The following is a 17778-nucleotide window of genomic DNA, read 5'->3' on the forward strand; positions in this document are numbered from 1 at the left end:
CGACTATTATTTCAAAATCTGTAGAAATCAATTTATGTGTATTTACATACAGTATATATATATATATATATATATATATAATCTATCCATTTTCCAATTCGCTTTATCCCCACAAGGGTCGCGGGTGGTGCTGGAGCCTATCCCAGCCGTCTTCGGGCACTGTGAGGTCAACGCGCTAACTGCTGGACCACCGGGCTGCCACACACACACACACACATGCATGCATGCACACACACACACACATAGATAGATATTTCAGGAGGGGATATGATAACAGTATTTTTTTCGCCCGACTCAGGCCAGTCTGCACCTGACACTGGGGCACAACTCATTAACTGCAGCAACCTCTCTATTTCCTCGTTTGAGGTGTGCCTGGACTGGTTCCATCTGATTGAGACAGGCTATGCAACAGGTTATTTTCCTTTCCGAGCATCGTGCATAATTTCCTTGTTGGACCTGGAGTTCCATTACCTTTCAGCATCATGAGCATTCAGCATGCTAGCAAGAAAAAAGCTGCCAAAAACAATATTTAGTGAGGTTTTATCGTTACTATTTATTTATATGTATTTTATTTTGTATTACTTTATTTTTTAAACATATTGGACTTTTTGTTTCGTTCTATTTCAATATCGTAGGTTACGTTCGTCATGTACCTGAAGTAGGATTTACCAAACACGTACAATACGAGGAAGTTTACTCCCTCTGCTGCCATCTACTGATTATTTTGCAAAACGTTTACTGGTATCTTTGGGCTCGGCTCAATGTGAGTGAGTGAGTGAGTGAGTGAGTGAGTGAATGAGTGAGTGAGTGAGTGAGTGAGTGAGTGAGTGAGTGAGTGAGTGAGTGAGTGAGTGAGTGAGTGAGTGAGTGAGTGAGTGAGGAACACTATGGCAAGCCATTTGAGCATTTATTCCAAATCCCTGATATCAAACTTAAGTGTGTTACACTAGTTCGATTTTATTTAGCTAGTATGATGTACATATGTACATGCCAGCTAGTATGCCAAAAACATGAGCTAGTGCAACAAAAATCCCTACATGTTAGATATTTGTTGCACTCGTTGTACACAGTCGCTCACAAGTGTTGATTAACACCAACATATGGCAAGCCATTTGAGCATATATTGCAAATCCCTGATATCAAATATGAGTGTGTCACACTAGTTCGAAATCTTTCAGCACATGTTCGACACTCAGCCACACTGGTGATATCAGGGATTTGGAATAAATGCTCAAATGGCTTGCCATAGGTGGAGGCACTCTCTACCGCCCCCACGGCTTCCGTCCTTGTGTTCATTCACCAGGCGCCAGGCGGAGCGTTAGCCGGGCAGCTAGCTAACTCCAACAGGCAGCTCACCAGGCCCTAACGGCCGCCGGTGAATCTTTCGCTTCCAGCCATGGCGTTAGTTACTCTGCAGCGGTCTCCGACCCCCAGCGCCGCGTCCACCGCCAGCACCGCGACCACCACTGCGGGCGAGGTCTGTTTGCTCCGGGGGGAAAAGGGTGAACGTATAAAAACGAATTCTCCGGTGTGTCGTGGTGTTTCTGTGGAGATGATAATGAGGAGAGATGTTGCCGGAGAAAGGCCCCTTTGATGGAAACCTACAGCAGCTACCGCTCTTTGCTTTTTAGCCCACTTAAGTGGCAAGACAATCAGTGCCTCCGTTATATCTGTTTACGTGGGTACAGATGTAAAGAGAACAACGATTAGCCTTTTGCAGTACTGCGAAGCAACTAGCTAACGTTAGCTCGTTCGTGACGTGACTGGCTAGCCGTGAAAATGACGTTTAATTTGATTAAACAGTCTGCCCGGCACAACATAATTAACACTAACGAGAACCATGCATCTCCGTTCTACGCTGCCCTTCATTCACTGTTTGACATTTAAAGTTTGAGCTAGTGACACTTTCGTGTTTTGTGTGATAGCTTGGCTTGTCGCATCCCTGTTAGGATTCTAGAAACAGATCGTTTGATGGCTCCGTTGCGGAATAGCCAGACATTGTCGAGTAAAAGACTCCTACCACTCATAATGGCTTTATTGTGTCATTTTGAGGGGGCTTTTCCGGTTGCATTGGCATTTATGTTTGGTTCAGGGTGACAGTAACTTGCCATTTCAAATTTTAAACACAGTTGTGTTCCTCGTCCTTACCATCAGATGGGGGCGCTAACTACCATGTTTATCAACCACCAACAGTAAAAATGTCCAACCACCCGGCTTCGAATTGAGTTGTATTTTATATTTTGCTAATTTTACAAATTAAAGGCGTCTTTTATCATAATTTCCGATAGTTGTCCGCCTAGCTAATCTACAGTCAAATTGACACAAACAATATTGTTCAAGTAATCAATTTTCAGTATTTGTGTTGTGACCTACTCATTTGTGATTCTTTGTTTATGATAGATCACTTGTTACAATATTAGCTTTTCGATTAACCATCACATTCTTTTTTGGTCACAGATATCTTAAATCTACACAAAGTCGTTTGGAAATAACCTTGTACAAATATCACTCTATTAAGCATAGAGGACTCAGTTACGACTTCGTCGTTGTTCGCATTTGTGAGGAAAGTCCCTACTTTTCTGTTATTTAGTTTTGCTCATTTAAAACGATATCTGTCGTCGTCGGTGCGGTGAGCAGATGTCTGGTGACATGGAACAGTAAAAGCTGCAGCAGCTATGATGTCATCGGCTCGACGGGGGGGGGGGGGGTGCAGTGGTGGAGTACAACTGCAGGAAAAGAGCATTAACAGAAATGTAACATGCTAACGTTGAGTAGCTTCACCCTATTTAGACTTCAAGAGCCTAGGATGGGAAATGCAATGTGTTATTCTTGCATAATAATTGTTCGTAACTGAACATACCCTTTGCATCAGCATATACCCACACCTGCCACTTTAATAGGTACACTTGCGCAATATAATGTTAAACACATTATTAAATAATACAAGAGGTGCAGTGATGAATTGATGAAAGTAAAAATAATAATGAAAAACAATGATGGATTTTTTTTTTATTTTCGCATTGCTCATGTCATGTGCAATGGTGCATGAAACTGGCATGTACAATTTCTGGTGAATAGTAAAGAATAAATCACACTCAACAGCAATTAAGTAGTCTAATAATAAAACAATATGCCTGGTCATTGTTTAGCATGAAATTGCACGTCCTTGGTCTACAATTAAGTTTGGGTTGTCGAATATTTTCTTGTTTTAGTTTCCGTGTTATCTACTATTTTAAATTTCACAGTTCATGGATAATTAAGATATTCTATTTACTGTATTACAGGACTTTGGGAGCGAAGATGAGCGGCGGATGAATCAAAGGTAAGCTGTGTCGCAAGCCACTTTCACATATGAGACACTGCAATATAGACATCAGTTGACAAACTAATCAGCGTTTATCCGCCTGTGCATTTAACACAGAACCCAATGGAGGCGGGATATTGCTGCAACTGTGTGTGATCCGTAATCTGAAAATCACATGCGCAAAGATGTCAGCATCCATTGTTCTTCACACACAATTACCGTACAAACGGGCAGCGTCCACACATATCATCCTTCACTTTTTGCCAGGTCGTCTTTGTTCCTCCATTCAATGTCAGTTGCATTTGTCCAACGCAACACAGAAAAGGGGTTGAAAAAGCTGGGTTTAATAGGTGATGTAAAGGAGACGTAGGTTTAGTGCTGCGTGTGAAGAAATTGTCTGTTTGAGCTATTTCGTGAACTCTGCAATGGCAACAAGAGTTGGCATCAGCGAAGAAACTTGTAAGTTTGGGTACATTTCTGTGAATGTTTTTTAATTTAATTTTTTGGGTCACCGGAGTTCGGTACAAAAAGGCACGCTGTATTAAGGAGAGTCATCTTTTTGGGAGAAGGGTTTTAAAAAAAGTCTTAACGAAACGTTACTATAAAACGTAAACATGCCATGCTTTAATATCATGGCAGCAGAAAACATGGGGGCTGTGGGAAATGTCGTGTTACAATTTGTGCCTTGGCTCTATAAGGATTGGGAAACACTATAAGATGGCAAGGCAAGATCCTGTAGGTGGAAATTTTTTTTGCAGTGACAGGACGAGTTGAAAACCAATGATTACCATTTGCAGTGCCAATTACAATGGAGGACAAAACCAGAGATTTTGAGCGCAATGACAAGAAAAAAAAACTACATCTCGGAACACCAGGTCTGCTTTCTGCAGCAAGAAAATCCTACAATTTGCTTTTCTCACTATGAGCCAGCATAGTCAGATGAGACAAGCACAGTTGTGTTAGTCTCAGGCAGCAGGTGGAGACTGCACCATGTCCCTCCAGTCTGATAGGCCCACACAGACACTAGGAGGGGAGAGGGAGGGAGCACCAGAAGGAGTGGAATCTTAAACACCTCCGAGTCAAGGCTGTCTGTCAGTCTGCCACTCAGTCGAGCGATCGGTTCATGACTCAGAACCAGCGCTACTCCATGGTTCTTTTTTTTTTTTCTGAAGGCTGGCAAACAGGAAGTGGCTTGTGAAGTCAAGGATGCATCTGTTTGTAGAAGCCTTTCAGGAGGCTGTGGTGAAGCTACCTTATTTTGTGGGGAATGCCATGGTGACCCACAGTGAGATGCGGCGCATGTGAGTGAAGTTAAGGCTCTTTAGACTGGAAACAAATATTTGTAACACTAGCAAAATTACTCAGAGATACTGGAATTATCTTCACTTAAATTTCATTCCCTGCCTTCAAATTTGATTGCCGCTGTTGTTAAAGTAATGTCATGCTATCCAGATCAGAAAACGGAATAATTAATCATCGAACTAACACTTCTGTCACTGTACAACAGATTGACTCCTAAAAACTAAAACGTTTTCTCTGTAGTCTTTGGGTGACTTGTTAAAATGTAATAAGAAGAAACTTTTTAAAACTACAACAACTCATGACCTCACGTTCACAAATGATAAATACAGATTCAGGTACAAACATGGATAGCTCACTACATGACATCTGATGATGTACAGGAAGTTTTAAGACTTAATATATAATGGAAGAAAATGATGGTGTATACAAACCAGTAGGTGTGATTATAGCAAATAGAGCAGTCAAGAGATGGTACGTAGTTAGGATGGGAGGACTCAAAGAGGACTGTTGTGAAGGTTTTTCAGAGAGTCCAATATTTTCTTTGATGCATTATACACTGCTATTTTAATGCATGTTTGTGGATGAGCTGAAACTATCCTGATCTAAGTCCTGTGACCTTTGGGTTGAGTTAGTGGTTGAAATTAACAGATGTAATTTGTCCACCATACTGAGCAGCAAGCATCTGCTTGTCTCCCTTTCTACCTCGGCTTTTGTTGCTTCAGCCTCATATTTATCCCTTATTGCCCGAGCCCCCCCTGACACTTGTAAATCCCAAACATCCAACAAACTAAAACTAAATCCACCACAATGGTACAAAAGCTGTCATTTGAAAAGTGTCCACCCATATGCTTTGTTTCTGTAGGGACACCCCCCCCCCCCCCCGCCCCCAATGGTGCTGAGGGTGGAGGGAATGTATTGTGAGGCTTACAATAGGAAGTCCATTGTTTTTGTAAAATGGTCTGCTTGGTGCCGACCTGCTCTTCTGGATTTTTAGACACTGCGCTAGTGTACAGAGGTCTTTTGTGGAAAATGTCCTTGTTAATATTGTATTTCAATCAAAATTATTTTTATGATTGTGATATTAGGCATAATGAAGCAATTATAAATATTGCATGTTTATTTTTTTGTCAATATTGCAATTGAAAATGTGATTACTTTTTACTGTTAGTACTTACTACCTCAGACTCTTTACTTGGGATGTATTTTGTGCCAATTTATCCCCTTGATCATGATGGATGCTGTATCTGAACGCTTTTGATAAAACACACAAGACGAACCACAACATAGTACAACTTTTAAGCAATACACTAATCAGTGAGTTCCAGTAATCAATTAATTCGTGGTTTGACAAGGCCTATTCATTTTGGCATTATTTGGTGCGGTAATGCTCTGTTGCCACAGTATTCTTGTTAGATAATATTACATTAAATGTACTGAAGTACAGTAACTGCACATTGCCCTTTTTCTTAGTAATGCCACAGTGTGACTTAAAGACCTTTTTAGAGAGTCAAGATCTTTTTGTGTTAAGTATAGGGGCTTAAATGTGATTTAAGGAGCTAAATATTATTATTTTTTTATTATTATCATTTGCATAGGACGGTTATGAGTTGAACTGATTCCTAAATTTAGACACTTGTTCACTGGTTCTCCCTGGCACAAAGAGGTTAGTGAGGTATTTTTATGATAGGAATGAATACTTTTAAACAGTGTTTTAGGAAAACATTTGTCTTTTTCTAATCATTCTATATTATGTGAATTACATGTACTTGTCATTCAACAGTTTTGAACTTTCCGAATGATGTCATATTATAGAAAGTAGGCGCCATCCTCCTGCCATTTCCAAGAAATGGAACGACTGAAGTCAGCCTGGACTCCCTGGAGGAATCACGTCACTATTTTTTTATTCACTGATGTCATCTTTTCGACATCTTCTAAGTCAAACCTAGCAAACCTTTTGATTTTATTGGCAGGTGTGAACAGTTAATTGCACTTAATTTGTTAGGGTGGTTGGGGTGGGGTGTTATTTCATCACAAGCCGAGAATTATGCCCAAAATGTTTTTACATGCCATTAACTGAATTAAACAATCCTTTTAAGTGACTCATGCCCGACTCCTGAGTCTCGCTGGCACATTTCTTAAGAAAGCCAAGAATGTTTTTCATGTCATTCCATTTGGCTTACCCTCCCAAACCTTCAATAATCTCCAATCCAATCTCCTGCCCGTCTCCTCACCCACTCTCGCACCAGAAACCACATTACCCCAGTCCTCCAACACTGAAACTGGCTCCCCACCCAGCAACGAATCCAGTTTAAAAATGTTTTCATCATCTTCACGGCCCTTTCCAACCTCACCTCCTCAGACCTGACCTCCTTCACCATCACATCCCTACCTGCAATCTTAGATCTGCCCATGCCAACCTCCTCACGTCTCCCATCCGAACCAAGCACCGGATCTGAGGAGACAGAGCCTTCTCTATCGCTGCCTCCTCCTTCTGGAACGCTCTCCCTTGTCACCTCAGACTCACACTCTCCTCTTTTCACTCCCCTCTTTTAAAAATGGCACTAAAAACAAAGACCGGAAATGGGAAATGTATATGAATGCTGCACAGTGTTTGATCTGTAGCATCTACTGATGTGAAATGTCTCTTTTATGTTTTCCAGCCTGAGTGAGAGCTTCTTTATGGTGAAGGGAGCTGCGCTCTTCCTCCAGCAAGGGAGCTCTCAACAGGGCCAGAAAGTGCAACCCCACCACAAACATGCAGGTGAGAACCACAACAAACATCCAACAGTAGTTATGCATTTTATTCCATTCGTTTCCCTAAGCAGTGCGTTTGTCAGATTTACCAAGATGGTCAGTTTTGTCTAATGAGGAAGTGAAATCTTAACTCCCCAACTCTGCCATAGCTGTTTTGTGGCTGGAGAGATGAGGCTGGAGGTTACCTCTCTGATAATACTGTTGCCATCCTATACTTTTGCCAGATTAAGTACCAATATCCCGTTCACAGTAGGGACTGTGGAGAAAGCATGTTGAAGTTTAAAATGGAGCACTGTAATTTTTTTAAAGTACAGGAAAAGTGTTTTTTTTCCCTTTAGAAAATCTTTGTACATTTGTATGGCACTGTGGGGAAGAAAAGTACTTGTGTATACTTGGCATACAACAATTAAATAACAGATCACTATTACTTGGACGCACATTAACATTTACTCAGTTTTTCAGGATTTTTTCATAGGTGGATAGTTTGGTCATGCACTTCATGCATACATATTTAACATACATCAACTAATGCTAAGAAAACAAGCACTAAGTCAAGTCAAGTCAACAGTATTTATAGAGCACTTTCAAACAGCCATCGCTGCATACAAAGTGTTGTACATGGAGCAATTTAACATGCAAAATAAACAGTAAGACAAATCGGTAATAAAGGCGCTAGAAAGCACCAAACAGTAAAATCAAGAACAAATCTCAGTCATGCTGAGTCGAATGCCAAAGAATACAAGTGAGTTTTGAGGAGGGCTTTGAAGATGGGCAGCAAGGAGGCTTGCCCAATTGTTCAGTGTGAAGTCATTCCAGAGAGGGGGACCAGCAACAGAAAAGGCTCGATCCCTTCTGAGCCTCAGTTTAGTTCTTAACGTCAACTACTTCTGGAAAGCTCGTAACGTGGCACAGAAAAAAAAACTCGAGCACATGGGACAAAATGAATGCTACCATTGTCTTCAGGGCAAAAAAAAAAGATCTAGAAAATATTTGTCATTCTTGTTTAGTTTTTGATGCAGATCATCGTATAACATAATTCTTGGAATTTTCCACTTATGTATTGATTTCTGACTGTTTGTCACTGTCTTTGAACAGGCACCATGCCAACATGGCTGCCTCAGAGCCATGCAAACAAAGGCCATGAATGCACGCCTAACTGTCCGATGCACTTGAGTTATCCAAAACATACTTGAACATTTCAAATTCATCAAAACCGTATTGTCGTTAAGTGTTGCCGCTTTGTCATATATCATCATTGTATTCATGGTTTCCAGTATAAATTCATAGTTTTAAGGATAGAATGTAACTTAAGCACTGTAAGAAACCAATAGCAAAGTTTTACACTTGATATTTAGCTAGCATTTATCCATTTTCTGTACAGATTACAGTATATGCCTTATATTCTGCTGCTACTGATCTCATTTGGCACCTTAACTCATTCACTCCCAAAGATGTATTTAAACGTCTTTTCAGACTTGGTCCAGAATTGGCTGGTACTGAATGAGTTAATGACCTGACACTCAATGTATATTTTTTTCAGGGTTTTGTTAAGACCTGAGGCTAGAAATGACATTATGTTGCAGTGTACGTGACCAAACCGTCGTGCACGTTCCGTTTTTATGCCAAAGGGTGTAATTAACACCTGCTTGGCTGCCACAGTTTGCTCGTCAACATATTTAAACAGTGTTGGCCTGCCATCAACAGTTATCTGTCATTGCTGTTGTTCCTGCACACTCGGTTTCACAATCCAGTTCAAATGATGTATCACAAGGAGGAATGGAACAGTGGGAATGACTTAATGGGGTTTAGTTCATGTTAAAACGGGAAGCCAATTCAGGAATTTAAAACGCCTGTGGTTGAGTAAAAGACTTAATCCTCCTTCGAATTCTTTCACTTTATATTGAATTCAAGTCTGACACAGTCATGACAGTGTCGATGTTCTTTAACAGGGGACTTACCACAACACCTACAGGTGATGATAAACATTCTTCGCTCAGAGGACCGGATCAAACTGGTGAGAAACAACATACAGCATCCCGAAAGTATTTGCAGTGCTTCACTTTTTTCTCCATGTTGTTGTCATGTTATGGCCTTTTCCAAAATTGAAAGAATAATAGTTTTCCTCAAGCATCCCTTAATGACAAGGTTAAAAATAATGATTTATCAAAAACAAACTAAGAAAGTGTTCCGGAGCCTATGCCAGCTGTTTTAGGGCAGTAGGTGTGTGGTACACCCTGAACTGGTTGCCAGCCATTCGCAAGACAAACAACCATCTGCGCTCACACTCATACCTAGGGACAATTGAGAGTGTTCCATCAACCTGCCACGGTATGTGGGAGGAAACCAGAGTACCTGGAGAAAACCCATACAGGCACAGAGAGAACATGCAAACTCCACACAGGGAGGCTGGAGCCGGAATCAAACCCTGCATCTCCGCACTGTGAGGTCGACACGCTAACCAGTTGACCACTGGACCGCCCGCCATGCTTCACTCTAGGAATAATATTGGCCAGGTGATGAGCGGTGCATTGTTACCTCCAAACATGATATCTGGTATTCAAGCCAAAGAGGTCAATTTTTCATCAGATCAAGTCGAAGTGGAATTTGTCTCTCATAGCCTGACCTGTGGCTGTCCTTGGGCAAACATTAGGTGGGCGTTCATTTACCTTTTGTTAAAGGGAGACTCTCTGGCCACCGTATTATACAGCCTTCAGTGGTGGATTGCTGCAGGAATGTTGCCATTTTGGAAGGTTCTCTTTCCTCAGAGGAATGATGGAGCTTGGTTTCAGCCCATGAAGTTCTTGGTCCCCTCTCGTCAAAAGGCCCTTTAGTTTACATCTTCCATTTTGGGATGATGAAGGCCACTGTGCTCAATGCATCAAAACAGCATTTTTTCCCAGACCATTTCTTAGATCCGTGCCTCTACCGAGAATTCCTTTGACTTCATGCTTAGTATATGTTCTGGCATGCACTATCAGTCGTTAAACCTTATAGAGACAGGTGTATGCCTTTCCAAGTCATGTCCAGTCAACTGAATTTACCAAAGGTGAACGAACTCCTTTAAGATGTAAGAAACAGGATACACTGAAGATGTGATGTCTTTTTCTTGCATTTACCAAAATGTCCTTTAAAAAAACAACTCTTTGAGGGTGGCAAGGGGCAAAGATGCCATCAATTTTGGATGCATATGACATAACAAAAAATGTGGACAAAGTGAAATGAATACTCCAAACACACTGTAAATCTAGTAATGCAAATAAGCAAAAACAAACGTGTACATTCAGTACATGCCAGTAGCTTACCTGGCACAGTCAACCTTCTACAATACCATTTATTGTGTGTTAAAGATACTCGACGTGTTCTTTGTAATTATCAGTTGAGAGAGCAGGTTTGAACTGCATAGTTTTGAGAGCATGACCAAATGTTTCCATGGTGTGCATAGGAAGTATGAAACAGACACATACTGGTTAGACTGCCCATTACGCACATACAAATAATTAAACTGATAATTTCCTGTACAGCAGGGGTGCTCAAACTTTTTGGATCGAAGATCTACTTTTTGATCAACTAAGCGCCCGGGATCTACCCTTACCGGCACGCATGCACGCACGCACGCGTACACCCTAATGAGAAACAGCCTGAAACTGAGGCATGCGACGCACTTTTGCAGCCTGTTAACTATCGTAGCTCACACGTACCGTTTTAAAGTGCTTCCCTGGGCCCTCCTACATTCCTATTCTTTGCTCGTGCCCTATGTGAATTTTACACGAAGCAAACTCTGACTGAGAATGACGACGATAAAAGATAGAGCGCGACAGTTCTGATCACAAGCTGCAATTGCAGACTGCTGAGAGCTAACAACTTCCGGCGACGTAATCACGCGCCACCGTAAATTCAAGATTTACCTGCTTTATTTTATTTTTAAATATTTTTTGGGTGAAAATTAGACTGATAGATGATTGGGGTGCAGTGTACATTAACACAAAAAAATACATTATTAACATGTACAAAGACACACAAATGGTTGTTTGTTTTTTTTCTCCTCGACACTCCTCGGATCTACTTGGGACCTGTCTTAGATCTACCGGTAGATCAGGATCTACCTAATGGCCACCCCTGCTGTACAGTTTGTGGCAGCTCTGCAAGTAGTTGTGTTATGTTTATTATTGATCAGTATGCAAAAAATAAACTACTAGTAGTTGTAGTAATAAAAAGCGTTCTCACCATGAACATGAATTCGACTGTGTGTGACATGACTTTGAAATGAATGTGCATTATGTGTGTCTCTGAGTAGGCCGTGCGGCTGGAGAGTGCATGGTTAGATCGTGTGCGATACATGGTAGTTGTATACACCAGTGGACGGCAGGACACAGAGGAGAACATCCTACTGGGAATCGACTTTACTAACAAAGACTGGTGAGAAGACGGTTGTTGTACGCATTACGAGGAATAACACCCGCATTGACGTGTGTAGGATTTTTCCTTGCACTTGTGCTTTGTTTTGTACTCAATCGCGCACATCTTTTGCTTCAGTAACAGTGTCACATATTTGCTAATTTGATTATATCAAATCATGTTTTCCTGTTCTTGCCAACAAAAGCTGTTCGATTGGCATGGTGCTGCCTCTGTGGAGTGACAGTAAAATCCATCTGGATGGAGATGGGTGAGTGCCACCGTAATATTCCCCCTTCATATCACCGCTGCAAAGAACAGCGTATGGCATTCCAACTCGTAGAGTGACCATCTCTTTTGTTTTCACCTCAGGGGCTTTACTGTGAATACGGCAGGGCGGACTCATGTCTTCAAACCTGTGTCAGTGCAGGCTATGTGGTGAGTAATCCCCTGGAGTTATAGTGGCAATCTGCAGCAGTCTAGTTTCTTGACACAATACAACATACTTCCTGCTCGCATGTGCTCAACACAGCATTCAATCTGCACCAGAAAGACTTTTAGGTTTGTCCTCTGCAGGAGTGTGCCCCCTGCTGGAAATGAGAGAATTTTGCGCATTACTTCAGTTGGAATGTACAATTTGCTGTATTTGATTGTTTATGTGGTTTGGATGAAAAGAGTCCAACTGCCCTCCATAATCTTAATCTCAAATTAGGTCAGCTCTCCAGGTGCTCCACAAGGCCTGCGAGGTGTCCCGTAGATACAACTATTTCCCTGGGGGAATGGCTCTCACTTGGATGGGTTACTATGAAAGCTGCATTGCTTCAGAGCAGAGTTGCATCAATGAATGGAACACCATGAAGGACTTGGAATCCACACGTCCCGACTCGCCTACGATGTTTGTCGACAAGTCAGTCATCGCAAATTACATAAATATCTGAACGTTATCTCAGATTCTGTTTGGCCCTGTTTTTAAATGTGTAATCTTTGCATTCGTGTTATCTTCAAAGTGTCAACATATAATTAAAAAAAAAATCTCTCAATAGGCCTTCAGAGAGAGAGAGGACAGAGTGCCTTATCAGAGCCAAACTCCGAAGCATCATGACATGCCAGGATCTTGAGAACGTCACATGCAAACAGGTATGACTCACACGGGGGACCTGATTCCATTGCACTTTTCACTGTTGGGCAATTCAAAGATTTGTATACTACATTAGTGTCTTATGTTGAATAAAATGTCTTTAAAATGTTTCTTCAGATCACTCAATGCAATACGATACAACATTATTCTCGACCACAGCAGCTATAAACAAATCAACACAAATGTTTGTATGGTTTGCTTAAAATTTAAAGTCACGTTGGCCTAAAATGTCTTGATTATGAATTGTGTGAATGCTTTGTCCATGTTGTAAGATCCGTACGGAGTTGGAGCAGCATATGAGCTGCAACCTGAAGGAATTCAAAGAGTTCATCGACAATGAGATGCTGTTGATTTTGGGACAGATGGACAAAGCCACGCTCATCTTTGACCACGTTTACCTGGTAGGAGAACTTATACTGGATCACCAAACTCGCTGAAAGGATAAAAAAAACAATATACTTCTATATTTTTTCTTTCTTTGGAGGGCTCTGAATGGAATGCGTCAAATTTGGAAGAACTGCAAGAGACAGGGTGATTGACTTAATGTTGTCGAGTGGCTGTGATAATCACCCACGTGCAAAATATATTCATATTGTGATCTGAGCAAGAAAGAATGACCTTTCTCTCTCTTCCTCAGGGTGGGCTATATCCTCAATGTTACCAGGGAGATAGACAACTTTTTTCCAGGCACATTCAGTTATCACAATATACGCGTGTATGACGAAGAGGCCACTGACCTGCTGGCTCACTGGAATGATACGTACAACTTCATTGTGAAAGCAAAGTGAGTCCTGATGGAACAGAAAAATTATTTGCCTATTATAGTATGTAATCATCTCTTCAGCCATAAATTGCCGACATGCATTGGGTTGCATCTGTGTGATGACCTGATAAGGTTTTAACGTCCACACGCAGTTGAACTGATTAACCTACTAAAGTGGCCACATCAATGAATACTACTCACAAAAATGAAGGGATATTTGGCTTTCGTATGAACTTTCCCTGTGAACCTAAAATGTCACATAATGTTCGGGAAGGTTCCCTCAACTTTTGAATGCACATGCCCATCTGCTCAGTGTTTCATTAGTTTCTGCACAACTTTCTGTTCTTTATAAAGGAGCAGAAAGGCAAAATTCACAACAGACGTGTGATCCATGAATCGACCAATACATTTCCAGGGACGCCCACTTCAATGCCTTTCTGTTCTTCTCTAAGCATGTCTATACCACTGCTAATGACATTCTGTGACACTATCAGTTCAATGCTCACTTCCTCTGAAAATGTCCTGTTTGAAACCGGACACTTGCTAAGTGAAGATTACGTCTCGGACATTTCACCCAATGCGTAGTGTATAATGTACATCCTAAAAATGTTAAATGAGGCCTTTAACCTTCTTTACCACCAGGAAGAACTACTCCAAATGTCTTGTTCACTGTAAGATGGGTGTCAGCCGATCTGCCTCCACAGTCATCGCGTATGCCATGAAAGAATACGGCTGGTCGCTAGAGAAGGCGTACAACTTTGTCAAGGAAAAGAGGAGCATCACACGACCTAACCCAAGTTTCATGAGACAGCTGGCAGAGTATGAGGGCATCCTTGATGCCAGGTATAGTGCATCTCTTGAATTCCTTTTCTTTTCTTAACTTCTAGCAAGACTGACTTGTCCTTTGCTTCTTCATTCAGCAAACAGCGTCACAACAAGCTGTGGCATCCAGACGCAGACTGTGAGATGGCCGAGGGTCAGCAGGTCTCAGTCCAATGCTGTGGTGAGGAAGAGGGAGACCACCTGACCCCAGAGCCAGCGATGTCTCCCTGCTGTGAAGATGTGCTGCCCGACAAAGGCGCGGCATGCCCCTCCCCTTGCCGAAAAGTAGCTCTGGAGATCGACCCCGCCTACAACAACTATTATTTCCGGAGGCTGTCTGACTCTGCGCTGGACAGTGAGCCCTCAACACCTGTGCGTGGCCCCCCTCTACTTGGCATGGAGAAGGTCTTCATTGAAATTGAGGATGTTGAGCGAGATGCTCTGCTGGATGATGAGGCATTTGATGGGCGGGAGGGCCTGGGGCTTCCCCCTTTTGGCTCAACAGCGGAGGGCACCGCAGCCCAGACCGGCAACCGTGGCCCAGAGCCCCTGGAGGAGCTGCGTCTGAGACTGGAGTTTAGCACAGTAGAGGAAGAGGATGAAGAAGATGTGCAAAAGGAGGAGGCAGACATGGAGGTCCTAATGCAACCAGATGACGGAGGGGGTGGGGACGGAGGTGGAGGAGCGGAGGAAACGCAAGATTTAGAGGTCGAAGGGGATGCAGACGGCAATGGCATGGACCTGGTAACTCTGAACGAAAATTCCAACAACAACAACCGTTTTACCTCTCACCAGAACATTAATGTGAGTTTGTATTTGGAAACCTGAAATGAATGCTTTGATTTGTAATATGTTGTACACACATTGTTCACTTTTTTTCTCTTTAGGGAAAAGCTGCCACGCTTGCAGCTGATGTGTCTTTATTTTCACGGAGGGGTTTAAATTCCAAGCGGATGGACATTTCTCCAACCTCTGTTTCAGAGCCTTGCCTTAAGCTCAGTCCTACTGACGTCCCAAGTGCTCCATTCCTGCTATCTTCAAAAGACCTTGAGTCTACCATGGTGTCTCTTTCCGACTGTGCCAACAGTGCTTCCTTTGGTCCCGCAGCTCTCCCAGATGTACCGCAGCAGCCAGCTGACTCCCTTCATCATATTGTCGGGGTGCAGGACTGTGGTGATATGTGGCATGTAAACAGAGAGTGTGAGAATAGGCCACCTTTGGGTTCTGCAGAGGTTCTCCCTGAGCTGATGACACTGGAGTTGCACAAAGATACACCTTGCCACCTGAACCAGCAGGAGGGGACCTTTGTGGAGCTTCAGAAGCCAGGTGTGGTGCGCCGCCATGCAGAGAGATTGGAGAGACTTTCGGGTTTGACCCAAGAGAGCCTGCCTTCTTCTCTAAAGCCTTTACCCGCATGTCAAATGTCCAAGAACTTTCAGCATGAGGAGGAAGGGGAAGAGTTCCCTGTCTTTCCAAGGGACTTGATAAAATCATCTACACCGTGCCAAGTAAGGTTAGAGCCCCTGGTTGTTCCCCTTACCAATGAAGCCTTGTTGGGGGTGGTGGGGGCGGGGATGCTTACCCCCACCTCCTCGCCTCACGGCACCACATTGACGCGCAGCTCCAGCAGTGACAGTCTGCGCAGCGTGAGAGGAAAGCCCGGCCTTGTACGTCAGCGGGCACAAGAGATCGAGACACGGATGCGTCTGGCGGGCCTCACTGTGTCGTCCAGGCTCAAACGGTCCAACTCGCTGGCCAAGTTGGACAGCCTCAATCTCTCCTCCGAAGACCTGTGCTCTGCCTGCTCATCAGATGCAGGAACACTACTGCTTCTCTCGCTGTCCCCGGAGCCAGATCACAGCATGGAGTGGGAGTCTCCTGCCACCCCCGCTCAATCCCGACCCTGCCAGGACTTGGACACTGCAGAGAAAGCTCTAGCAGGGGAGCCCATAAGCTGACCGGCATGTTGGTTCTCCAGCTCCCTCTCATTTCTCATCCCGTAGCACTGTAGAGGGTTGTACAGATTGTGGAAACAAAAAAGAATATTTACACCACATTCACATGTTTGTCAAACTGCTTTGACAGTGACCGTCATATTGCTGTATCTGATAAGAGAAGCCATCAGTTCACCTCTGACATGGTTGGGATAAACAAGTGCCTTACGTTTGAGACCAGAGAGGCACCAGGTTTTAGGCAGAAGGGTAAGAGGGTGAAAACAACCTTCAATTCACAGCCCCTAGTACGTGGTATGTACTGAAAATGTGTATTGTATCCATCTGTATTTTTTTTTTATTCAGTCCGGTACAAAGTAGTATTGGTAATTGACCAACCAGTTTTTCTTTCTTCCTGTCAGAAAGTGTTGTTTTTGTAAGTATTAATAATTGTACAGTTGTACTACACTGTTTTGTTTGTTTTGTTTTTGTTTTTTTTTGGTCTTAGATGCCACAGGCCTTCATGTTGATATCGTGGAGAGCCATTTCATGCTGAAGTTGAGATCAAATTATGAAATTGATGCGTGACGAAGCCCGAGTTTGATTGAGTGATTGAAATGACAAGTGGAGAGAGTGTGGCGTTTTACTGTCTTCAACCAACATAAGAACAATTTCTGAGTGTGCTGTTCCTTTGCACTTTTTTTTTTAAATTATGTATCATGGTACACAACAAGCTATGTTCCAAAATAACATTGAAGTAATGTTAACCACCTCATAATTCCCTTCAGTGATTTTAGGGAAAGCGGTAAGCAATCATGCTGCGTGGCTTGAATTATATTTAATGTAACGCAAATCAAGGATTTCAGATCAGAAATTTACTTTTTCTTTGGCCATAGTCCTTTTAAAATTCTTGAAAAGCTGCAAGTACAAAAATAAATCATCCCTTAGGATTGCCAACATTATTTTTAAATGTGAAAAACCAAAGCGCTGCGGTTGTCTCATCAATTTAAAGCTGTATGATATAGTCCTTGTGTATATCATGTATTTAAACGCTGTCACATCATTTTGCACATTTGGGAGAAATGGGAAAACTTGAGGGAGTTGTTGGGCTTATTGCTGTTAGGCTTTTATGCTCATATCCACTTTTTTTAAACTACGATCACAATAGGTTACGCCATTTTTGGTAACCATGTTTTTTTATACTTAAAGTATGCAGTAACTTTTGTACTGTACATTGCTGTAGTCTGATTGCATATTGCACTTTTTATGTTAACGTACTGTATGTGTCATTACGAAAATAAACATGTTTTTTTTTCATTATATGCGTAAGATGTGTGTCTCGTTATGATTGTGATTACTCTCAAAAAGGGCC

At 42.3% G+C, this 17778-nt stretch overlaps 1 protein-coding gene across 2 annotated transcripts; it reads left to right on the forward strand.

The window, feature by feature from the left end:
• Positions 1 to 1280: 1280 nt before the first annotated feature.
• On the forward strand, positions 1281 to 17723 carry ssh1a (slingshot protein phosphatase 1a). 2 transcript variants are annotated; one of them, XM_052067763.1, is made up of 15 exons: positions 1281 to 1477; positions 3285 to 3322; positions 7267 to 7367; positions 9310 to 9374; positions 11655 to 11776; positions 11961 to 12023; positions 12125 to 12190; positions 12465 to 12659; positions 12796 to 12889; positions 13163 to 13291; positions 13375 to 13421; positions 13528 to 13674; positions 14296 to 14496; positions 14574 to 15279; positions 15363 to 17723. In XM_052067763.1, the coding sequence occupies exons 1-15, from the start codon at positions 1397 to 1399 to the stop codon at positions 16431 to 16433; spliced, it is 3126 nt and encodes a 1041-aa protein (XP_051923723.1). In that variant the 5' UTR covers positions 1281 to 1396; the 3' UTR covers positions 16434 to 17723. The 2 variants fall into 2 exon arrangements, with proteins under 2 accessions (XP_051923723.1, XP_051923724.1); XM_052067764.1 differs by lacking the exons at positions 1281 to 1477; positions 3285 to 3322 and adding an exon at positions 4364 to 4605.
• The last annotated feature ends 55 nt before the right edge of the window (positions 17724 to 17778 follow it).

The sequence above is a fragment of the Hippocampus zosterae genome, chromosome 6 (genome assembly GCF_025434085.1).
Source record: "Hippocampus zosterae strain Florida chromosome 6, ASM2543408v3, whole genome shotgun sequence".
Classification (NCBI taxonomy): Eukaryota; Metazoa; Chordata; class Actinopteri; order Syngnathiformes; family Syngnathidae; genus Hippocampus; species Hippocampus zosterae.

Bases quoted from the DNA above. Each gene is read 5' to 3' on its own strand.
- ssh1a (XM_052067763.1), top strand. From the start codon at position 1,397: ATGGCGTTAGTTACTCTGCAGCGGTCTCCGACCCCCAGCGCCGCGTCC. The intron at 13,422-13,527 runs GTGATTGACTTA...TCTCTTCCTCAG, and splicing joins GAAGAACTGCAAGAGACAGG to GGTGGGCTATATCCTCAATG. The intron at 15,280-15,362 runs GTGAGTTTGTAT...TTTTCTCTTTAG, and splicing joins CCTCTCACCAGAACATTAAT to GGAAAAGCTGCCACGCTTGC.